This window comes from Indicator indicator, chromosome 1 (assembly GCF_027791375.1).
Source record: "Indicator indicator isolate 239-I01 chromosome 1, UM_Iind_1.1, whole genome shotgun sequence".
Taxonomy (NCBI): Eukaryota; Metazoa; Chordata; class Aves; order Piciformes; family Indicatoridae; genus Indicator; species Indicator indicator.
The window spans coordinates 25871237-25897333 of NC_072010.1; the positions used below are offsets into that span (position 1 = coordinate 25871237).

Sequence of the window (26097 nt, forward strand, 5' to 3'; positions counted from 1 at the left end):
TATTTCTGTTTTAAAAATGTGGTTAATTACAGGGGGGGTTAGTATAGCAGTAATAGTTTTCTCAGAAATCTGAATCAATTAACATTTTGAATAGCTTTCCCAAGTGAAATATTCAAAACTAAAATTATTTCTCATACTGTTTGGATTGTTTATTTCTCAGTTTTAATTTTATTTGTTTTGACAGAAGTGCTATTGGCTAATTTCAGATATAGAGCCTTTTGCTTCAAACTGAGAGTAATAAATTATCAACGCTTTAGAATTTTGCTCATTTTGTAAAATAGAAATACAATGACCTTACAGATCCAAATAATTTCACAAGTTTTTACACTTCTATAAAGACGTATTAGCAGTGTTCCCCACAGATGTTTTTATCCCTGTTAAACCAAGTTAGTACATAAAATACCCATATTAACGTTACCTTATTACCAAGGAAAATTACTTTTTTTGAGCTTTACTTGAACATTCACTGCTGCATGTTGAGAGCATGCACCGAGAATGTACTGAAAACAAATTAATATCTAGAGTTAATTGAAATTAAGATCTACATTTGAGGAATCTATCTGAAAATAATCAAGATTTACAACTGATTTTGGAGGGAGAGGGTTTCAACTTACCTGCTGTTTGCTAGTCTGTAAGTTGCGCTTCTTCAATCTCGTGTCATAAGGAAATCATTAAATCTTGTTTTCCTTTTTTTTCCCCAACTCTTCCTTTTTTTTCCCTTCCTCTTTTAAGCAGGGTGGATACTGGTTAGGGAAAAGAAAAGAAAAATGCATCCCTGGCAGGAATCCTCAGTGGGGTTTAAACTTCAAACCTTCTCCAACAGGGCACTTGAAAAATTTGTTACTTAATGGTGAAGTCCTGAGTTTCAAGAAAATTCCAAAAGATCCATTAAGGCTTTTGAGCTCTGTATTCATGCCATGCAACTTTTTTTTCCCCTTCTTCTTCCCTTTTTTTTTTTTTTTTTAGCAGCTTCTGAAACATTTTCTTGAGGGAAAGAATAACTTACACTCCTTTCTTCACTAGCCTTTGGTTGTGCAGTTCTTAGGAATAAAGTGGAATGTAGCATTAGGGTCTAGCGTCTTTGATGGCCTCATCATCTAATCATAGGTTTAACATTACTCATTTGCTGGCTCCAGGAATTCCTGCCATTAAGGGCCCTAGAGATGAAACTTTGCCTCAAATATTGATTGAAAGGAAGAGAGAGAAATTTAAGCTCTTTCTGCAATGCTTTTTCCTTAGACATCCAAGTAAAGTAATGTAACAAATGCAGCTAAAATCAATTTGTTATTTTTAGGACTGTTATACATGTTATTCATGATTTCAAAAATATTTGGCTAATTTAAAAATAAGAGTCAGTTTATACGTTAAATACTGTGAAGAACCTAACTATTTGAAAATTTTGAACATTTATTAATTTTCTTTTGTGTTTGCTTGAGAAGTTGCAAGGTTTTAGTGTTTATACCCAATCTGATACTTTAAGGTTGTTTCTACAACTTTGAAATATGGAAGATTTTGTTTCTTGGTGGTCATTTATTACCAAGTACTTCAGATTCTGGTGCTGGAATTGTTGGTAGTGATGTTAAATGTTTCTACAGGAACTGGTCAACAGGGGGCTGTAGTGATGCAAATTGCATTCTCCCTTCAGCTTCCTAACTCCAAAAGCACTGCTTCTGTAACCTGCAACTCCACAGAGCATTGTGTTTAATCTTACAGGTGGACTAAACTGGTCTGCAGTTGTAATCATCTGCATGGGAAAAAAAAAAGGCTTTTTTTTTTTTTTTTTTTTAAGAAAACACAAAGTAAATTCTGTGAAAGTACTAATAAATAAAATGGCTAGAAGAGAATAACAGATAGACAAATACCATAATCCTGCATATAGCTAAGAGAACATGGAATTAGGGTTTTAGGAGATGTTTTACACCCTAAATTAGGTTAACACATCTCTATAGAAAAAAAAAAATCTGAGCTTTTCCATGTGATAAATGGAGAAATATGAACGAGAAAGACTATTCAAAGTACTACAGTTTTTCAGTAATCCTGTTGTAAGAAGGGCTTTTCTTCCTAACCTGGGTAAATCCTCTATATTCAAATTCAATGACATTTTGCAGATTATGTGGGAAAGTTTGAAATATATCACTCAAAAGATAGATGATGATCTTAAAAACCTTTGAAAAGTACGATTTTGTTTGCACAGAACAGAGTAACTTTAGACATTGAGTAGGAAAGGGAAATGCAAAGTTTGTTTTCCTTTCATTTGCTACAGCAAATTAGATGCTTTTATGCTCTTTATGTTGGAAATTCCATGTTAACGACTACAGATTAGCAAGGATGTTAGAATTTTTTTTCTTATCTGAGCTCCTGAATAAAATCAACATTGCCAATGGCTCACATCCAAGGTATGGTCTAAATTTACATGAAATATCACATTACAAATGTCTGAAGGTACATGTCATGGATAATTCAGTTCATATGGGCAGCCTTTTAGACTCCGAAGGATATGCAATCAAGCTTTTCCCCCAGTGGAATTCTGAGTTTCTGTGAAAAATATAGTTTAAGTTTTAAAGCAACTCCTGTAGAGATAGTGCATCATTTGTTGATTTGGGGAAGAAGTTCTGCTCTGTATTTTCAAAACCTCTCTTGTACTATGACTTGCTTCCCTGTACCCGTTTCAATTTTTCCTAGTATGACCTACTTCACTAGACTAAAATCTAAGTTAATTCGAAGGCTTTATTTTCTTTATTTTTTATATAAAACAAAAGCATATGTCTACATATTTTGGATTTTTTTATTTTTTTGCTAAATAACTGATAATAAACATGCAGTGGTTTCCACTTTCCATGGAATAGGCATTTTCATTTGGTCTTAGTCTATTTTAACATGAAACAAATGAAGATGTGTTATGTTTGACAAGATCTGTGCTTGATTAGCTGGTCTTTGTTACCTTAGTGTAGTGGAGCATGTCAGAGCTCTGTTGCTGTTGGAGTGGTAAATTTCTAATTTCTTCAATAAACTACAGAATTATTTTTTCTAATGCATTCATTTTTACAGTGTAGTTCCTTATATCAGATATAGATTTCAATTACTTATTCTTTCTTTGTCTCCCCCCTTTTTTTTTTTTCTCTTACCCAAAACACTATGATGGTTTCTAATCAATTCCAGATATTTTTCAAAATTTTCTCTTTGGGATACAGCTTCTGCAGAAACTGCATTATGTTATCCCAAAGGAGTCTTACCTCCTGCCACTTATATTTTTCTGTATGTTACCTATTACCAGGGGAAATTTTCTTAAACAGAAAATATAGTCTTAGTATTTAAGATATCTTGCTACTTGGCCTGTTTAAAAATGTGAGTATTATAATGGATAAACAGTTACTTTAGTAAAAACATCTGCTTCATTTGTGATTGTAGCATCTCTGACAAGTTTCAGTGTTTTATAATTTTCAGTAGCTCATTCTTTCTGTTGTTTTTTCCCTGCCCCATGATCAAAGTTTGACCAAAGTTGTAATTGAGGAGATTCCAAAGGAAGTATCAAAACTATAATGAAAACAATCCTCTTCTGAGTCATTGTGCTGAGGAAAAAGATTTCTCTTAGGTTCTAGCCCTTTTGAATAGACTTACTAGAAAAGCTGGATGAGGAGTGAGGAAAAGGATATACATAACCAAGAAATACCTAAACTGTAAATAAAACTTTCTAGGAGGTTCTCAAATGATAACACAGAGTTCCTCTTATAATTAAACTGTAAACACCACAACCTATATGAAGAGTATATCCATAACTTTAACAATTAAAGTCCAATATGTGATTGATGTGTAAACTGAACTTCAGCTAAGCCTTTTAAATGTTGGTTAACAGTGTGAGCCTCAAAATGAGTTGTGTCTGTCCCTATTGTCTTATCTATTAACTTGGAAACTTTGAAGCTGCATGGGCTGAATCCAGTCTGTCTTTCCATACCACAGGCAGCCATTCAGTACATACTTAATGAAAAAGGATCTGTGAAGGATCTTCCCCCATGCAGCAGAGCCCATAAAAGTTTGACACACACAGAACATAATGGTTATATACTACTATATATGCTACAGCAATCCACCTCAAAAGATGTGCCTTGTCAGTGCAAATTCAAAGGAAATTTTCATGGAGCAAATTTGGTAATAGATTTTCCTTTCAGTATATAGGAAGGTCTATCAACCAGGGACTGGAGAGATTTCAGTACCCACTAGCACATCTAAAGTTAAATTCTGCCTCAAAGTATGGGATAAGTCTTGGGCTTCTGCCCAACACAGAAACCATGCAAAATAAGATTTTTTTTTTTTTTCTGGTCACTGCAGCTGACCAGAGAAGCCCAGAAATATGGAATTCATATAATAGAAACACAAAGCATACTTGTTAATACTAAACATATTCAAGGCTTTCTAGAAAAGCTTTAAGTAGGAATTCTCCAGCTCTGCTGTTACAATAGCTTCCTAACAATTACCATCTTCACAGGTATCTGACCAGGCTGCATCTTAAGACAGCTTTATTTCTCTTCTACACTATTTGTATGTCTATTTTACATTTTAATTTTAGGCATTATTACAAACCTTTTACTTTTCATTATAGCTTTATTTGTAATAATTCTGTATCTGTTTACTCTTGTTGCCAGTATTAGATTCAACTTGCATTGTGCTTGTTGGTCCTTATTTATACCCTCCAAAGGTACTCCTAAACCTCTCATACTCTTTAACTTTTGTTTGATAAGTGATAGCTCTTTCTGAGCAACTGTGATAGCAGCACACTTTTGTACCAGTGCTGATATTTGAAAGACTGACTGAGAAACACATCTGAAAATTATTTAGATATTTGTTTCCTGGTTTAGTGCATTAAACTATCTGAGACCCTAGTTCAAAAGCTGCAAAGCTTTTGAATCTCTCTGAGAGGGATTCAAAACTGCAGATCGGGGAGAGAAGAGAGAAAATGCCACTCATATTTGCATGGCAGGAAGCTGAAATCCAGATCTCTGCATCTAATGGAATCATGCTCTTATGCCACAGTTTTACCTGTCAGCTTAGGCTTCTCTCTGTCCCAAATCAGACTGACAGATGTATCGTAACATCTCCATGCCTCGTTCCATATTTCTGCTTGCTCCCTTCCACCAACACGTGTAGTGATGGAAACAGTTACATCAAAACAGAAAGTAACTGTGGACAAAATAATACATTTTTAATTAATCATATTACTAGAGTGGCAGTGAAAGCAGTAGGTCATAGCAAGGTTACCTCTGTGGCAGTTAAGAAAAAGGAAATTTTGACATTTGATGGGAGAGAAATAAATTAAAACCAAAACAAAATCCCACAGGTGGTCATACACAGGACAAAGCATTAGAAAGGTGCATGAACATGTCGTCATGTAGCTCCAAACTGAGACTTTGTAACTTCGTGTTGACTACAGGGTCAAATTCAAGTTCAATAAATAAAATCTTTGTAGCTGAAGTGAGTACTTTCTCTAATATTGTCATCCTGTTTTTACTATACAAAGGTCTAGCAAGAAAGAAACAGTTCTGCTTTTTCCTTTATCAAATGTGGTACAACTTATATGTGTATTTGTGTTCTAAATGTTGATTTGGAATCCTTCACAATCCAGAACATGTTCTATACTCAAGTAGATTGTTACACACAATTGCCAACAACAAATGAACTGCAGTACAAGCTACAGGGGAAGAAGAAAACATTTTTTTTTGCCCCTAGCAATTAATAAATACAGTTTTGAGGGTTTTCACTATATATATAATAGTGACAATGTGAGGAGTAATTTTCTGTACATCAGAAGTCTTCTCTTTAGTGCTGCTTTTTGGAAGACTTCAAATCAGGTATCCACCTCTAACATCAAAGGTTTGTTGAGTAATAAGTGGATTGGCTTTTAGGATTAATAGCCATACATGGTAACACATGTCATTTACAATAATTGTTGTGTTTCTTAAATGAAGAACTATGGAGGTGCATGTATCTTCTATCTTCAATCTGTATTGGAAGATAGGCAGAATTTCTACAAGGTTAATACTGTATCATCTAAATAAATTTGATCCCTAATGTTGCTTAGATAATGTCAATGGTTTTTTGGGGGTGTCTCCTTCTAAGATACCAATGAAATGTTCCTCTGGGAATACTGGACTTCATTTGCCACATAAATTGGGCAGTTGCCACAAGTGATATGAAGGGCAGTGGGTTTGTGTGTTTCCAAGACAGTGAAAATTAACATAACCCTCCAAGTCAAGAAAATAGGGGGGGAAATAGGCTTTAGTCTTGTGAAAGTAAAATCTAACATTTCACACTAAACTTGCTGGGTTGTTAAAGCCATATTTGCGTAGCGTAGTGGAAGTTTCACATTCTTTTCCTTTCTGTGATTTGGCCAGGAGCCTGGTGTATTCAAATACTTGCAGATTTGTCATCCATGAAGATGTCATCAGTCTTTCTCTAACTTCCTTATTGTGGGAAATAGTTGCTTTTAAAATGAATGATCAGTCATAAAATCCTGAGATTGATCCCAAAGTCACTTGAAAAATTAGGCCACTGTGGTGGTTTGCCCTGGCTGGTGGCCAGATGCCCACCAAAGCTGCTCTGTCACTTCCTTTCTTAGATGAACAGAGGAGAGGGAAAATATAACAAAGGCTCACAAGTCAAGATTGAAGCAATTCAATAGGATGAAAAGCAAAAGGAAATGCCATGCACAGAAGCGAAAGCAAACAAATATGTTTTCTCTACTTCCCATCAGCATATGATGTTCTGTCACTCCCAGGAAGCAGGGCTTGCTCTGGAGGACAGATGCCATCAACAAATGCCCCCACACTTCCTTCTTTCACTTAGCTTTTGCATCTGAGCTGACAACATATGGCATGGAATACCCCTTTGGTCAGTTTGGGTCAGCTGGCCAGGCTGTGTCCACTACCAAGATCTTGCCCATCCCTCACCATAATGTTGAGGTGGAAACATTGAAAAAGCACAGCCTCGGTGCTGTGCAAGCACTGCGCAGCAGTACTGAATACACTGGTGTGCTATCAACACCCACCTACCTCACTGCAAAACACAGCACTATAAAAGATGCTCTGGGGACAATTAACTCCAGCTCAGCCAAACCAAATACAGCCAAAAATTACATTCTGTCAACCAACAGCAGTATGTATGTGAATGTGAGAGAAGGGTAAAGGCAGTAAAACTGGACTTTATAAATCTGGTTCTCGTTTCAAACACTAATGGAAGGTTTTAGGATTTCAATATCTTTAGATCAGTTCTGCAAATGGTAAGGGCAGTCCTATGATCTTAAAAACTGTATAATCTCAAAACTTTATAAGTGTTCTGCTCAAAATTTTATAAGGCTGCATTTTAGTTTTTCTGGGTTTTCCCACTTGTAATGGACATGGTTTTTCTGCTATAAAAGAACGTTTCCTGTGGTTTTTTTTTCCTCTTAAGTGAAGCAAGTTATTGGTGATTTTTGAAAGTAATTAACTTCACAATATGGAGTTCAAACCCAAGCTAAATTGCATGCATGTTGTGATTTGCGAGACCATTTTTATAACATTTCCTCTTCCTTCCCTGTTAGAAGGTAGCATCTGTTCATCTCAATATAAGACTTTTCTCCATACATATTCAAGGGTCTGGAAAGAAGAGATTCAATATAATAGAATTTCATCTGGCTCAGTTGTTATTATGAAAATACAGTGATTGAAGTACTAAGGTATCAACGGAGTTATATCTTAGACTAGAAAAGTCAATAAATGTTCAATATGACAGAAGAAAGGAAAAATACACACACACACACCCTCCCCTCTGAGATTAGTTTAAAACATGGAGAAGAGAGAATTCCAAAGAAACAACTGATCATGACAGTGGCACCTGTATTGGAAAGGGAATTCTGGGGCAATAGCTGCACCAAGTATCTGTCCATTCAGTAACTGCAGCTGGTTGAGAAACTTGTAATTTGTGACACAATTTTAGACTTCCTTGCAAGAAGTAGAAAGGATAAAAGCTGTCCTGCAAATTATGACAACTCTGAGAATCACTATTCCTTTTTTTTCCCAATATTTTGTCAAATTTATTATTTGATTTTTAATATTATCACAGGATATTATCACAAGTCTTAAAAGAAATTTTTGAAGCATCATGAATTAAAATATAGATATATTATGAGCAAGAGTTAATTTTCAAAGTATAATATTACTAGCATGCCAAGCCTACTTGTTCCTCTTTGCTCCTAAGCTATTATTTTAGTATGGAGAAATTTAAAGAAATGCAAGTAAAGAACTATACTCAAAAGTAAAAGTCCAAGAATATCAGAGATTAAGATGATGTCCACTGTGATTTGAAAGAAAAAAAGAAAATAAGAAAAAAAAACCCAAAAATTTCAAGTAATATCTGCAGTGTGTTATGGTTCATGATTTAGAATTTTTAACCTTTGATTCTCATCCTAGTTTCATTCATCTCCTGTCCTCCTCTTCATGGACAGTTCCATAAGAGGATTCAGTCTGAACCTTCTGTCAGGGAACGTGTACTGATGGTTTTTGGATGCAGTGATGCTTTTCAGTCAGTGACAGAATAGAGGAGAATGACAAATTGGGTGGGGGCAGCAGACAGCAATTGCCGATATCCAAATAATTTAGACATTTTTGATGTCTTCCATTGAAGTTTGCATAATATATTTAGAACATAGCCATACTGACAGGAATTCAACTGGATTTCTGAAGTTATAATATTTGATTTGTTTTGACATGAATAAAGCTAAAAATGAAATTTGATATCTTCATTCTGGTTTTGGTACAAAGCAGTGATATGCCACCATTCTTGAACACTGTGTTAGTCTCTAAATGTGCCTCTCTCTCCAAGTGTTCTATGACCTTGCCTACTGTCAGCAATAGTCATCTCCCCTGCCCTTTCAGGCAGGAGTCCCAAGGGAGGAAACATAAATACATTCCTCTTCTACAGAAGAAATTCTCTGGGATATGATTTTATTCAGGTCTCCCATTACTTCAGCATGCCATCAGCATTTTTGAGGCAACATCAGCTGTTGTTTTAAGATTCAGAAGATTCAGGATATGAACTACACCAAAGCTGCCTAAGATTCAGTGTACTCACTTACCTGCTAATAGCCAAGTGTCTGCAATATGTTTCTGTTTGCCTATGGCATAAAATTTCCAATCACCATCACTGCATCCATTATATTTGGTGTTTTATCTTTCTGCTTCATGCTTCTTGAGGTTGAGAAAAGATGTTCTGTTCCAAGATAATATAAACAAAGTCACTGTCCATTCTTTGAGAATCTTAATCTAATTCTTAAACTACATGCAGTGATCTGGATGGCTATTGCAAAGGCAGCTGTCATGCTGGCATTTCTAAGTGTTTCAGTTTATTGTTTGGTCTTTTAAAGTGAAACTGGAAGAAAGAAATACACGTGCCTCTTCACAAGTACAGCATCCTAAATCTGTTATACTAAAACTAAAAAACTGAGAGGAAATCGTAGTAATAATTATTATTTTTCTTATTTGTGGATTAATGAAAGGTTGGGAGTTCGTAGTGAGGTTTGTAGTGTCATTTTTGGAGTGAAGCAATGCATGAATCATGAGTCCTCATGATTCTTTATGGTCGTACATCATTATGTTTTCCACTGGATTTTGGCAGGTTTCACACAATTTTATCATTAATAATTACTTTGGATAAATTAATGAGATTTTCCATCCATGGAGACATGAGATGAGATGAGATGAGATTTGTTTGGTTCCACATAAATATCTAATGATTCATCAGGTACTTTAGGATATCTCACCTAAAATCCAGGTAGCCATTTTGGATGTCCTGCAGTATCTGAGATATTTGTATTGAGCAGGAAGATCTGACAAAAGACTTTCAAGACTCTCTTGGTCTCTTACAGACAGAGGGAGAAACTCTGTCTCTCTTAAAAAAAAAAAAAATAATTAGCGTGCTTTCTTGTAGTTATATTAAGGAGCCTTTTTTATTATTTTTTTTAATTCTTCTTTTATCTTTTCAACTTCTTTCCTGAAATTTAGCCACAGCAGTTCTGCTTTCCTGCCTACAGAGGTGCAGAAAAGCATCTCAAAAGAAAATGCTAATAGAGGTTTTTTACAATGTACAATAAAAGGCTCTAATTAAAAATTACAATAGTGTTCTACCTCAAATACTATCTCTAGCCCAGACTGTTGTTTCTTAAAATGTCACTAGGTGTCTGAGTTTAGGTAATTGGATCCTTTCCTTCTTAGTTTCTGAAAGTCACTTTGTACTCTACCAAGGTGATTTAATTGCTTCCAAAAATTAGATAATTAGGCTTGCTTCAGTTACTGGATTTGAAAAATAACAAAATCCACAGCACTGAAGAAAAGACTTGCTAGAGTGGTTTTCTAGCCGACAAACTGGAGGCTTGAGTGTTGATACTCCATCTTTCCTAATCAGGACACACCTGGCTCAGTAATGACTTAAGGGTGTGTTCATCAGTTGGATATTTTAATAGCTTGTTTTTTATAAAGCCAATAATGAGTGCAAGATTATTGTTGTTAGGGTTTTTAAGATGCCTGACTTGGTTAAAGCTGTGAATTTTCACAGGATCAGTAAGAAGAGCCTTGCTGATTAGTGGTTAGTTTTCACAGGTATTCTTTGAGAAACTTTATCTGTACAATCTCTTTTTTTTTTTTTTTCCCAATATCAGGAAATAAACATTGGGAATTTCTGCTTGAACTTTTAGTTCTGGAAAAAATGAAATGTAAAACAATAGTTCTGTAACTGTAACTCTCCCTACCTATTTTTGTTTATAACATGGAGTCTCAGGCTAGAAATGTATCTCTGAACCATAATCCAGCTAAGGTATTTTGATTTATTTTTTTCTCCTGTGTGATGAAAAAGAAATGTTTGTTGCTCTTAATGAAAAGCTTTAATGAGTTATCCCAAAAGAAAATAATCTTTACTTGACAAAGAGATAACTCAACTTCTTTTTTTCCATCTTGTGTATCAGAAGTGTGTTGATGAGGAGTGATGGAGGCAGAAAAGCAGTTTATCGTGTGTTGAGAATTTTCTCTGTGACTTAGTGATAGATGAGGTAAAAACTTGTCGTCTCTTAATCTCTATTATGTGGTTTAATTCTCATTTGAAAGTTTATCTTGGAAAACCATGTTAATAATAAAGGAATTCTAAGACTCTGTTATCAGTGACTGTTTTTGTTTTCAGTTATAATGGGGAAGAAACAAGGATTGAATGTGAGGAAACTATTGCTGCCATAGTTTGTTGCACTAAATATGTTCGTTGGGCAACTGTATAAATTGGAGAAACGAGATGTATTTGCATATTCTTTAGACAAGGAAACTAAAGCTTGCTTAAGGGTGAAATAAAAATCATGACCACCTAAAATGAATTACAGAATTAATTACAGTTTTTAAAGGACCAAGTCATTCTTCTTTTAAGAAAAAAAAAAAAAGGGGCATTACATCAAGAAGTTCAGCCTTCAGCCTAGATTCAGGCTCCTTAGGAAGTCATCAGGGTCAACTTCAGAAATGTGGTTTGAAATCCTTGGGTTTTGATCATGTTATATTTTGTCTTCTTAGGAATGGCAAAATTCTATTCAGAAGAATGCAGGACTTGCATTTATTGAGCTCATCAATGAAGGAAGGTAATTAATTTTAAAGCTTTTGAACAAGTAGTCATTTTGCATTTATTCCATTGGGTGATAATACTTCCTCACCATCTGTTCCAGAAAGATTGTGAAAAGGCCATTTTAATTAAGAGATTTATTGTATAGATACCTTATATGGTAAATATTTAATGTAGAAATGTGTAAATTCTGAAGATTTTATTTATTGACAGAAGGAAATAGAGCTCCCATGAACTGTATATAGGTTTCAGTTTATTTGAGAATTGAACCACCATTTTCCAGAGCAGCAAGGGTGTTTTACTCAGACAATCTAGGGAGCCCAATCTGTAAACCTATCTGCTGCTCCATCTGTTTTAGGAGCACAGCATTCATTGTACAAATGCACTTCTCTATACTATCATTTCACGAGCAATTATTTTATCTAGAGTTTCTGGTCCAATTTGAGTCCAGTAAAATGCACAAGACATTGTTTGTGAGAGCTGCCTTGCTTTTGCAGACTATTGAGGTGCTTTATTATGAATCCTTAAGTAATTTTAATGCTGTATCTCTCTTCTGCTCCATGCACTGTTTGTCAGTACCTCCAACTAGCAAGCTGAGCAGCAAAGAGAGACTCTTTGGTATTCCTGGTAGTGGAATGCCAAAGGCAAGAGGAACCACTTGTGTGTGACTCATATTGGCCAGTACATTAAATCCGTTTGAATCCAGAGATATCTTGATATGTGCATCTGAAAAACAAACAAAAAACCCCAAAACACATACCCTCCCCAAGAAGAACCCCTAAACAAATAGGAAAAAAAAAAAAAAACAAACAACAACAATAAAAGCAACAAACAAACAAAAAAACCCCAGCAATATACCTGTGGAAGAGATACTGTCATTTTATTTGTGGTTTCTTTTTTTTCATCAACAGTATGTCATTACCAACATAAAATACCAAATTTTCTCTTTATTATAGGATACTTTTTGTCTAACTGATCTATCAGTGGCTAAATCACATATTCAATTAAAATGAAGTTTAGAAAACATGAGCGTACAGGAATATAGTATCTGGAAATCAAGAGCATGTACCTGATTATCCACATTTGTTTGGTGAAAATTCTTTTAGATTCCCTGTGAACACTACTGCAATACAGCAGTCAGAAATGTAGTCTTTTCATTGGAAATTTTTCTTGCTGTGAAGTGGCAATATGAGTTTACACCAGAAAAGGGCTCACCGGAATGGGTCATGTACTGCACATGATACAATAAATAGTGCATGGTGTAACAGACCAATTATAGTAAGATTTTGTTCTTGGACAGGAATATGCAATCCCATTTTGACCTTTTATTATTTTTTCAGCCAGACTATTGAGTTCAGATGTTATTTGCATGCTCACTATTGATGAAATGCTCATTCTGAACAAATGCTACATCTACATATTTTTAGTTGTCAGGTAATAAGATATGAGTTGAACCTCCACTCACCTCTAACAATAGCTTTTCAAAGCAAAGTAGTACTTAAGAACTGCTGCTTAAATCTAATCAAAGGAATGTCTAATCCAGCTGTTCTTGACACATGTTCCTACATATACTTTTGTCAGAAAGATGGTTTAGAACAAGTGTGTGTGAATTTCCTTTGCAATCAGCTCATTTGTTTTTAATTTACCCTATTGGGTATAAAGATAACAATCCTTTAACTGGAAATTGTTATAAATATTTATTCTGCTTAATAGCTAAAATTGTGAATGCAATTCATCAATCATAGCTAGAGAATGCAATTGTGCAGTTGTCAACAATTAACAGGACATAAACAGTTGATGAATGTGCAGCTGAATTAAAGTGCTCCCTAGGATAACCTGAAATTATAAACAGGATCATTTAAAGGAATCTAACAAAGGATCTTTATAATTAAAACAAAGCAGGGTTAATGGGATGTAAAATTGCATATAATCACTGTGCAATAATGATTGAATTTTAAATTATTAAAAGCAAAATGAAGATAAAGAATAGTTTGAAGGACTTTCTGGGTAAGATTTTGAGAGACCTGGGTAATAAATCAACAGCTTTGAGAAAACTTTGTTTTGAGCATGAAGGAAAAAGTTTAAATGTAATGCAGAGGTTCTTCAATTAGATGTCTATTTGTTTTAACATATGGATACAATAAGGGGATTTCTGTCTACCTAGCTTTTGTTGTTTCTGATTGAAAATATTCAAGTGTTTTATTGATCTTTAACTTGATTAGAAATATTCTGAAATAAAATATTTTGGGTTAGTTGTAGTAAAAAAAAAATCTATTCTTGTCACTTTAATCAATTACATTTTCAATCACTTGATTTACTGTATTTATTTCATTTTTTTCTCAGTTTAGGTAATGTTTGGTTAGGAAGATCTGAAGCACACATTTGTGGAATTCAGCTTATGTACATTTCGATAGAGTTTTCTAAATATAGGAACTGTTATAACAGTTTTTTCATATAGCAAGAGTATTTGACTACAGGTTTAAAATAATACTTTCAAGGAAAACATATGCAAAGATACTTAAGTTGGAAATGCAGATCAACACTCTGTAATATACCTTAAAGATTTAGAGACATCTCAGTTATGATTTTGAATTTCATGCTTTTTAATCAGTCTCATGCTAAGAATTTGTGATGTTGAGGGTCACATACATGGCAAGAGCTTCACTGGTAGCAGCTTAGTTGGAATTTTGAATTTACATTAGTGTATACATATAAGTAGGCTTCTTAATTTAAAAGCTGGATGCATCTGCAATGTTGTCTGTAAAAGCAGACATGAAAAGAGTACTCTAGGCATGATGTGGGGAGTTTACAACCCACACTTAAGTGGTGTGTAGTGAATAAACTAGCCAAAAATGTCTTTTAAAATTTTATTGGGAATATGGATGAGGTCCAAAAAAAAGCATGCAGGGTCACAAGAACAAGAGGTAGGAGCACCCCCTCAAGTAAATATGTATACAAATATATACAGTTTGGGAAACCAGAAGTAGAAATTACTCCACATATAGTCACAAAACCATAACATCACTGGAATGAGCGAGATTTGGTGGGGCAGCCTGCACTGCATGACAGAAATACTATGATGGGCAGATACAAGTTCCTTGAGAAAGACAGGCAGAAAAAACAAGTAGAGAATCTTGCCTTCTCTGGAAGGAGCAGCTCAGATGTGTGGAGCTCTTAAACAGGATGAATCACAGTCTGACTGATAACTTACAGGACAGGATAAGAGGAGAGTCCATCAGTGATGACATTGGTTTAGGAGTTTGTTACAGACCACCCATTCAGGGTGAGAGAAAGGAAGAAGCATTCTTTAAGCAATTTGAGGAAGTACCAGGATCACATTCCTTAGTTCTCAAGGTGTTCTTTAACCTTCCTGACATTCTCTGAAAGTACAGCAAGATGGGATACATGCAGTCAAGACAATCTCTGGTGAGTGTTGGGCATGACTTCCAGATACAGGATAACTAAGAGTGACACACAGCTGGATCTGCTATTCACTAGCAATATTCACAAGAATTGGTTTTGAATATGGTAATTAATGGCACCTTTGCTTGTAGTTACCATGAGATAGTGGAGTTCAAGATCCTGAATGAAGTGAGGATAGAGAGTAGCAAAGTACAGACTTCATGAGTGCAGCTTTTAGCTTATTCAGGAAACTGATAGGATCCCATGGAAGGCAGATGTGGAAGTCGGCAAGCACCGGAAAAGGTAGCAGGCCTTGGAGTATAGTGTCATCTGAGTGCAAGAGCAGGAGAAAAAGTAGATGTATTAAGTGACTTGGCTAACCAAGCGACTTGGTTTGACTAACCAAGGAGATTATAGTACAACTCTGATGCAAAAAGATAGTACACTATCTAAGGAGGTGGAAATAGAATTGGATTAGGAAGGAAGAATTTAGAAACATTGCTTAAGCATGTAAAGGAAGTTGTCAGGAAGGCCAGAGCTCAATTGGAAATGAGACTTGGAAGAGATATCAGGGGCAACAAGAGCTACTGCTGCATCATTAGTAGTAGAGGTTTGACCAAGGAAAATGTGGCCTGTTGCTTAATGGGTCAGATGATTTAGTGACAGATAAGACTGAGATGTTCAATGACTTATTTGCCTCAGTATCCACCAAAGTTTTCAAGCCTCTGTCTTTAATGAAAGGATTCAAGGAGGAGAACTACCACCACTGGATGATGGTTTAGCCAAGCATTCCCTGAGACAACTTGCCCCATACAAATCCATAATACCTGATGGGTACATCTGATGGTAGTGAAAGTCCTTGCAAGTCTGGTAACTATTATCTCTGAAAGGTCAAGGAAATTGGGGCAGGTCACAGGTGCCTGGAGAAAGGCAAATGTTGCACTCATCTATAAAATGTTGCACAAAAGCCAGAGAACTGTAAGATGATCTGCTTTTCTTCTGCCCCTTGGAAAACTATGTAGCAAGTCATTTTGGAACACATTTCTGGCTTTGCGAAGGAAAAATAATTGAGAACAGTTTACTTAGATTTACAAAACCTAAAACATCACTGATTAAATGCTTTACCTTCTATGATAAAACAAATAGATTTGTGGACGCAGGGAGAGCAGTGAACATCATTTACCTTGATGCTGGTGAGGTTTGCACACCGTGTCCCACAATATTCATGTATCAGAATGCTACATCTGAATACATGGACAACTGACTATATAAACTGGTTCCAAGGGTTGTGGTTATTTTTTTTTTATATAGTCTACCTTGATGCCTTTGACAAGTGGAGTATCTCAGGGCTCTAGCCTGCCTTCAGAGATGGATGTTACAGATCATTATCTGTTAATTTTTCAGAATTGGATTATTATTCTCCCTTTCCATTTCCTTCCCTCAACGTTTTCAGCACACTTGCCTCATTAAAGAGATGACCTTGCACTTTAAAACAATTTCCTTTATTTTTTACAGAATTTTCTCATTTCAAATAGCAAGAGTAGTCTGACTGACCATAATACAAATCTGAGGAAACATGAGACCATATTTCATCTCAGATTTTAAATTGCAAGCTTTGTTTCTATAATTTCAACTTTGTACTTATGTCTGTTTTCTGCCTTTAGCCATGAAACACATACTTTTGCATATCCAGCTACCTGGACCTCCAAACAAACTTCACAGGAGGCCTTTTCCTTTTAAACTTTGTTTTGTTAGAAGCTTCACTAATTTTCTAGAAAGAGTAGTAGAATGTTTAAATAGACTGGAAAATTGTGTTTGTTTAAATGTAGATGAATTACTGATTAAGTCCTGAAAGGATACTAATAAAGACTTACATTCTTTCCATGTTACCTCAACTAGGATGGTTGGGTAACTGCAGCAAATTTGCTTTTGGACATCCTCTGTTGGAGTTTGGCAGGTCTGATATGTTTGGTTTATGTTAAATGAGCTCACAGTCACTATTCACTGTCTCCAATACTTAAATGCCCAGGTCCTTTGTTAAAAGGTGTATCTGTGGTGCCATTTGCCATATTTGATTTATGATGTGCATTTACAGTTGGATCCCCAGACACTGCTTGAGGAACACATTTAGTAGTTGGGTCCAAGAAGGGTGGAGAAAGGATACTTTTCCTTGTTTCTGTCTTCAAAATGATCTTGATCTCAGGAACTTTGAGGTTAGAAAGGGAAGTTCACCTGAATCATCCAGGAATGCAAGATACTTGGCCTTCAGACATCATGAATATTTTGCATCTGAGGGCAAAGTATTTCAGTCTGATGTGCAAAATCCAGTATAAGCAAAAACATGCAAAAAATAGGACTGAGGAAGCAGTAGCACTCAGATACAGTAAATAAATGGGCCCTCTGTTCCTCTGGCAGGAACAAAGGACCCAATATGCAGCGTTGACCGGCATCATAGGGAAGTCTGCAGTCTTCTGGAGCCCAAATCAGGGGTATCACTAGAGAATTCCCCAACATGGTGCAGTCACCAGACTATTATCCATTACTGGAGGGCCGGACCCAGAGAGTGGTGGTGAATGGTGCCACATCCAGTTGGCGGCCAGTCACTAGTGGTGTCCCCCAGGGATCAGTGCTGGGCCCTGTCCTGTTCAAAATCTTTATTGATGATGTGGATGAAGGAATTGAGTCCATCATCAGTAAGTTTGCAGATGACACCAAGTTAGGAGCAGGTGTTGATCTGTTGGAGGGTAGAAGGGCCCTGCAGAGACCTGGACAGGCTGGATGGGTGGGCAGAGGCCAATGGGATGAGATCTAACAAGGCTAAGTGCAGGGTTCTACGCTTTGGCCACAACAACCCCAAGCAGTGCTACAGGCTGGGGACGGAGTGGCTGGAGAGCAGCCAGACAGAAAGGGACTTGGGGGTGCTGGTTGATAGTAGGCTGAACATGAGCCAGCAGTGTGCCCAGGAGAGCCAATGGCATCCTGGCCTGTATCAGGAATAGTGTAGCCAGCAGGACAAGGGAGGTTATTCTTCCCCTGTACTCAGCTCTGGTCAGGCCACACCTTGAGTACTGTGTCCAGTTCTGGGCTCCTCAGTTCAAGAGAGATGTTGAGCTACTGGAACGTGTCCAGAGAAGGGCAAAAAAGCTGGTGAGGGGCCTGGAACACAAACCCTATGAGGAGAGGCTGAGGGAGCTGGGGGTGTTTAGCCTGGAGAAGAGGAGGCTCAGGGGTGACCTCATTGCTGTCTACAACTACCTGAGGGGAGGTTGTAGCCGGGTGAGGGTTGGTCTCTTCTCTCAGGCAACCAGCAGCAGAACGAGGGGACACAGTCTCAAGTTGTGCCAGGGGAGGTCTAGGCTGGATATTAGGAGGAAGTTCTTCACAGAGAGGGTGATTGCCCATTGGAATGTGCTGCCCAGGGAGGTGGTGGAGTCGCCATCACTGGAGACTTTCAAGAGGAGACTGGATGAGGCACTTAGTGCCATGGTCTAGTTCATTGCTTAGGGCTGGGTGATAGGTTGGATTGGATGATCTTGGAGGTCTCTTCCAACCTGGTTGATTCTATGATTCTACTGATCTTCCGCACAGGTTTGGAGGAAGCTGCACCCTGTAGTATGAGGGAAATGAAGAGAGATTTCAAGTCCTTGGGACAATTGGTGAACAAGTCTGGGGCACAAGTTATTTTCTCTTCCCTACTTGCAGTACCCAGCCATGATATGGAAAGGAGCAGAGGAATCCAGTCCATAAGTACCTGGCTCTGAGACTGGTGCTACGGGCAGGGCTTTGGGGGTTTTTGGGTAATGGCTAGTTTTATAGGATGCCAGGACCAATGGTAGAATGTGGGGAAGGCTTATCTTTTTTTTTTTTTTTTTTTTTTTTTGGGTGGGGGGTGAAGATTCTAGGACAAGAACTAGCAGGGCTCATTCACAGAGGTTTAAACTAGAATTGAAAGGGTTATGATCTGGTGACAATCACAGCGATGTGGTGGGACAGCTCACATGACTGGAATGCGGTCACAGATGGCTGTGTCCTTTTTAGGAAAGACAGGGCAACAAAGCAAGGTGGTGGAGTCGCTATTCATGCGAAAGAGCAACTAGAACGTGTTGAGTTCTGTCCAGGGGCAGATGAGGGGTGAGTTGGGGGTTTGTGAGTGCAATTAAGGGGCAGGCTAGCATAACTGTTACTGTTGTGGGTGTTTATTACAGACCACCTGATCAGGACGAGGAAGTTAATGAGGCCTTCTACAGGCAACTGACAGCAGCCTCACAATCACAGGCCCTGGTTCTCATGGGGGATTTTAGCCACCCGGATATTTGCTGCTAGGCCTACTCAGACTGCCAGCCAGCCACAGTCCAGGCGGTTCCTCCAGGGCATTGATGATAACTTCTTGATTCAAATGGTGGATGAGCCAACTAGGAGAGGAGTGCTACTGGACCTGATATTCACTAACAAGGAGGGTCTGGTTGAAGTGGTGAAGGTTCAGGGCAGCCCTGGCTGCCGCAATCATGAGATGGTGGAGTTCAGAATCTTACCTGGTAGGAGCAGAATACCAAACAGGATCACAACCTTGGACTTCAGCATGGCCAACTTTGGCCTTTTCAAGCAATTCCTAGGGGAAATCTCATGGAACAGGGTACTAGAAAGCAAAGGGGCCCATGATAGTTGGTTAATATTCAAGGACCATTTCTTCCAAGATGAAGTTCAGAGCATTCCAACAAGTAGGAAATGAGGAAAGGGGGCCAAGAGTCAAGTAGGGAACTGCTGAGCAAACTCTAGTGGAAGAAGAGAGTCTACAGATCATGGAAGGAGGAGTGTATAAGAGGAGGGAGGAGTATAAGATTGTTGTCAGAGGATGCAGGGAGGCAACCAGGAAAGCTAAGGTGTCCTTGGAATTCAACCTTGCAAGGGAGGTCAAGGACAACAGAAAGGGCTTCTTCAATTGCATTGCAGGAAAAACTAACACTAGAGGTGATGTAGGCACACTGCTGAATGAGCTGGGTGCCCTGGTGACAGAGGATACAAAGAAAGTGTTACTAAATGCCTTCTGTGTCTCCATCTATACTGTTAGAGACTGTCGTCAGGAGCCCCAGACCCCTGAGGCCCCAGAGGAAGACATGACAAAGGAGTAGTTTTCCTTGGTTGGTGAGGACTGGGCTGCTGAGGACTGGGTTAAGGCACAGTTAAGTAACCTGGACGTCCATGGGTCCTGATGGCACGCACCTGTGCATGCTGAGGGAGCTGGTGGAGGTCATGGCCAGACCACCGTCCACTGTCTTTGGTAAATGATGGCAAACAGGAGAGGTGCCTGGGGATTGGAGGAAGGCAAACGTCAATCCCATCTTAGAAAAGGGTAAGAGGGAGGACCCAGGTAACTACAGACCGGTCAGCCTCACCTCCATCCCCGGAAAAGTAATGGAGCAACTTACCCTCGGCCCCATCCTTAGGCAAGCGTAGAGTCTTGCCCCTGGGAAAGAACAATCCCATCTAGCAGTATAGGCTGGGGACTGACCTGTTGGAAAGCAGTGAAGGGGAAAAGGACCTGGGATTCCTAGTAGATGGAAGGTTGACCATGAGCCAACAATGTGCTCTTGTGGCCAAGAAGGCCAATGCCATTCTGGGATGGATTAGAAGGGTTGTAGTTAGTAGGTCGAGGGAGGTTCTCCTCTCTCTCTATTCTGCCCTGGTGAGGCTGCATCTGGAATGTTGTGTCCATTTCTGGGCCTCTCAGTTCAAGAAAGACAGGGAGCTACTTGAGAGAGTCCAGCACAGAGCCACAAAAACAATTAAAGGAGTGAAACATCTTCTTATGAGGAGAGACTGAGGGAGCTGGGGCTCTTTAGCTTGGAGAAGAGGAGACTGAGGGGTGACCTCATCAATGTTTTTAAATATGTAAAGGGTGAGTGCCAAGAGGTTGGAGTCAGGCTTTTTTCGGTAACGACCAATGGCAGGCCAAGGGCCAATGGGTGGAAGTTGAGGCACAGGAAGTTCCACGGAAACAGGAGGAAAAATTTTTTCACTGTGAGGGTGACAGAACTCTGGAACAGGCTGCCGGGGGGGTTGTGGAGTCTCGTTCTCTGGAGGTACTCAAAACCTGCCTGGATGATTTCCTGTGTGACCTGATATAGGTGATCCTCTTCTGGGAGGGGGCTTGGACTGGATGATCTTTTGAGGTCCCTTCTAACCCCTAACATTGTGTGATTCTGTGAAAGGTGTTTGATTATTCTGTATTTGACAGCTGTAACCAAATTCTGTTGCTGTAACTTTTGATTGGAGTAATCTTTTAGCAACCATGACTTGCTGTTTTATGGAAATTTATCTTTAATGTAATCTTCCATTGGTAGAGGATTCCTGTCATAGATACTTCTATAAAACTGGTCATTGAATGTCTGTATGTCTTCCAGATGAGGCTTGAGGTGGAGCTCATGTTAGATGTGGGGTTTTATAATCTCGTGTTCTTTACTACAGCTGTCCTTGCCCTACCTCTAGATTAAGTCAGTTTTTATTAGACAAAGCATACACTGTTATGATATCCATCTGTGTACTTGTGAGGTTAGTACAGCTGGAGTTTTTAGGTCTTTAGAGGTTTCAATGCATCCTCTCACCTTCTAGCCTTTCTTGGTTCAGTCATATCTCAAAGGAGAAGCTGAGATGCAGACCATCTCATTTGTAACTGCTGGTCTTGGAAGTTCACCATTTCAAAAAGACAGATTGCTCTTCATTTAGAAAGTTCTTATGCAAAACAGAAAATCTTTACAAGGAGTGGGATAGAGATTCATTTTAGACAACTCTGAGTTTCACTAAGTCTATTATAGCTTCTGTGATGGTTCTGAAACATCGAGAGGTACCCTTTATGGTGTTTATCTTGTCAGTGTGCTCCTGTTGTAGTCCCTAGCTGGTCTTTGCATGCTATAATTTCAACCTTTTTTCTAGTAAATTCTTCATCATTACCCTTTTGCTGAAATTAGGCCTCTGTATTAGACACTACTTTCTAAAGTTTATAGGAATTTACTTTCAAAGTATTTATAGCAGTACTGCATCTTGTAGAACTCTTCAAGTTAGACCAGTTTATCTATCCTATTAAAGATACTAAGTGCAACAATGCATTTCATTTCTCATGAGTGCCATTGAGAGCAATAATGGTCAAAACAACTGTGTTGGTGAAAAAGTGGCACATTTCCAGGCTGCTTCTTGGAAAAATTAAGCAATGGGCATCTGATGAAAGTAAGTCAGAGAAACATCTGTTTCCCTGGACATGTGAGTTGGCAGAACTTCAGGAGTGAGTAGAGGATGCAAGACCCTAGCTAAATTATAACAAATGTTCATTTTGTAATCTGTTTTGAAAAATACTGCTTGGAAATGATCTGTTTTCTTAGTTTATCTCAAATGAAAGAAATATTGGGTAGCATAAACACAATTGTTTTATCTAGCAGTGTGACAGCTACAAGCCCTCTTTCTCTGTGTGAGATTATTACTAGGAAGAACTGACTGCAGGATAGCAAATTTAGAATAGTTAGTGAGATACAACTTCCATCCTTCAGTTCTGATAGGTGTACAAATAGCACTGTTTGTCATAACCTGTCCCAATCCACATCTAAATGTCTTGAAAACGTTTTATGTTTTTTATGTGGCTTGAAGACAGTTTGGGTATAGTCTTATCACTGCCTCTATTTCCAAAAAAATAAAATAAAAATTTTGTTAAAAAAAAAATTAAATTCTTCCAGGTTCTGCGTTTTTACCTAGATGACTCTCTGGAATGTGGAACTCCACAATCCAGCCTTTTAAACCTCAGCATCTGAAAAAACAGGGGCTTCTGACTGATTGCACATACTTTTCCACATCTTCCTTTAACCTGTAAGCACTCTAGACTTCTGAAGTAATCTTGCTGAGGACAGAATGCAGGAAAGCAAGCCACATGGATTTAAAATGACTTCTTATCTACTCCTAAACATTTGCAAATACCTCATATTCGTGATTTGCCGTGTTCTGAGATACACTCTTGCCCAGTCTGCAGTCATTTAAGTCATGAGTGATTTCAGACTGCTTTGTTGGTGAATTCCTTAGTGAAAGGGTTTTTTTTAATTCAGTCTAAAACCAAATCAAACTATTTCCTAGTGAGGGACCTTCAACTGTGGTTCATTAATTTGTGGCCATCAACAGAAATCAAGCTTGTCTTGGTAAAAAGAAACCATAAGTTACCAAGTCAGTGTTTAATTTCTACCTTATGCATTAAACTTTCCACTCAAAAAAGGATATAATTTTTGCTGGTCATCAGTTCCTGGTTGATATTAGCTGATCTGGGAAAAGACACAGCAGCACACTTGTCTTCAATTCTGGTAGGGGTTTCAGTGGTGCAACTGAAGAAGTGGACATACAGCCAAATGTTATTTCAGATCAATGACTTTTTTCTTTTTATATATCATGAATTATGGGAAAACAGTATAAAAAATACAGCAAGCCTGTGATGACGCTTTCCATACAACTCTTCAGCCCTTTGGGAGGGCTAGAGATTAATAGCTGTGACCAGAAGATCTGATTGATCACTCTCTTAACGTAAATACATCTACTAGACTTTTGAGGGTGGTGCTTTCTGAGGCAGGATGAGGATTTACAAGACTGAAAGAGACAGTGGGTATAATTCTGTCACAGCTGATGTTCAGTTGTCAGTGATTAGATCTCAGTAAAGAACATTTTTACAAAGGACCATAAAAATGGTGCTTCTCTCAGATTCCAGATCTTCCCTCTGTTTACCAAGTCCATACACATTTTGTGCTTCAATCTCCTTCTTGCTTGGCCGCTCCAGTATAGGATGATGGTTCAGCAAAGATGCAGAGAACAGGTTTTTCCCCAAAAGGGAGTGCTCTATAAAAATCTGTGGGTGGAAAACATAGTTGAGCAGATGACTGAAATATCAGTCAGGATATATTGAGTGGCTTTCAAATCTGCAGTAATACAAAAATTATACATTATAATAAGTTACATAAATACTTTATAATGTAACAGTACATGAAGTTAATGTTCTTAAGAGTATATGCTAGAGACTGTTGGTGCATCTTTTGCAAAATGTCTGTGGAGGTAAAAGACCAATCTGTCACTGACATTTTCTTAAGCAAAATTACAGAATATGGAGCTAAGAAATAGGAAAACATAAATCTAAAATTGTATCAGAAAAAGTATTTCCATTGGGTAAGTATTAATGTTTCTATGTAAGTAGTGATTAGAATTTGTCTATAATGCTGCTAACAGTTTTGGCCCCGCACTTGCAGAAAAGGTAAAATCTGTATATGACATTAAAAAAACAAGCAAACAAAAACCCAACCAGCCAACCAACCAAAAAACAACAGCTAAAAATAAAAGGCAATCTCTTTTACAAACTGTTTTACCATACAACAAAAGTCAGAGAGCTGGTTTACTTAGCCTAGTAAGACAAGGATAAATGGAATATCAGAAGGTCAGCAGAAAACAGGATTCTGTAAACCTAAGGGCAAAATTTACATAAAATGAAACACTAAAGACTACTGAAGAATACATTTGGATTGGAGAGTAAAAGGGTTTTAACCATCAGAGGACCTTCTAAAGTTGTGCTGTAGGCAAGCAACTCAATCACATTTCCCTTAACTGAAGACACTTTTCATGAATTGGAGTTCATGAAAATACTAAATATAGTTTATGAAAGATATTTCCTTAAGCTCTACTTCTAAATCTAAAGATAGTGTTATAAAAGAGTTTGTGTGATGTAGCTGTGTGTTGCAGTGAAAGAGTGAATTTGCTGACCCAGATGTCCTTGTTCCTTTCAGTTATTTGCAGTGCAAGGGAGATTTTTTTGATGCATTGGCAGCCTTTGATACCACTTAGTGTGAGATTTCACCTGGTTTGGGTTCCTTTCTGAATAATTTCTATGAGAATTGAAATGATAGTTACAACCATTTTATCTCATGCCAGAAAAATATTATTTTTAACTAGTGGTTTTATGTTTCAAAAAGTAATAAGTTTCCTTCAACATAAGCAAGTTCCTTTGCCAAAACCTTTCTGAGGCATTGCTTCCATGACCTTGTAGTAGACCTTGCATTTCCTTTTAAAGCTGACACATGTAACTGCTTTTACTTATTATACTTCTGTTTTCTGCTTTACTTTCTTGCACTTGCAAATCAAAACATCCAGGCCAAGGCTTCTTCTGGAGGCATGCAAGATTTCTAAATTATGGCCTTGATTTTAACTCTTCTCTTTTTCAAAAGTTTGGCTTTCTAGCAAATTATTTTCATAGAGTCACAGAATTTCAGGGGCTAGAAGGGACCTCAAAAGATCATCCAGTCCATTCCCCTGCCAGAGCAGCATCACCTACACCAAATTACACAGGAATGCATCCAGGCAAGTTTTGAATATCTCCAGAGAGGGAGACTCCACAACCTCCCTGGGCAGCCTGTTCCAGTGCTCCATCACCCTCACAGTGAAAAAATTTTTCCTCATATTTATGTGAAACTTCCTATCTCTCAACTTCCACACATTGCCCCTAGTCTTGTCATTGGGCACCACCAAGAAGAGCCTGGCTCCATCCTCTTGGCACTCACCCTTTACATATTTATAAACATTGATGAGGTCACCCCTCAGTCTCCTCTTCTCCAAGCTAAAGAGTCCCAGCTCCCTCAGTCTCTCCTTGTACAGAAAATCATCCTTGTGGCTATGTGCTGGACTCTTTCAAGTAGCTCCCTCTTTTTCTTAACTGAGGGGCCCAGAAATGGACACAATATTCCAGATGCAGCCTCACCAGTGCAGAGTAGAGGGAGAGGAGAACCTCTCTCGACCTACTGGTCACACGCCTTCTAATCCATCCCAGAATGGCATTGGCCTTCTTGGCCACAAGAGCACATTGCTGGCTCAAGGTCAACCTTCCATCCACCAGGACCCCCAGGTCCCTTTTGCCTTCACTGCTTTCCAACAAGTCAGTCCCCAACCTATACTGATAGATGGGGTTGTTCTTTCCCAGGTGCAAGACTCTACACTTGTCCTTGTTGAATTTCATTAAATTTTCTCCCTGCCCAGCTCTCCAGCCTGTCCAAGTCTCGCTGAATGGCAGCACAACCT

General features: G+C 38.1%; 1 protein-coding gene across 4 annotated transcripts in view; it reads left to right on the forward strand.

Moving 5' to 3' along the window:
• NBEA (neurobeachin) overlaps nucleotides 1–26097 on the forward strand; it is a 486311-nt gene that overhangs the window by 223961 nt on the left and 236253 nt on the right. For all 4 annotated transcript variants that reach the window (XM_054387432.1, XM_054387415.1, XM_054387443.1 and 1 more), the window contains one exon: nucleotides 11571–11635. In XM_054387432.1, coding sequence (XP_054243407.1) covers nucleotides 11571–11635 — 65 coding nt within the window. The remainder of the gene's footprint in view (nucleotides 1–11570; nucleotides 11636–26097) is intronic.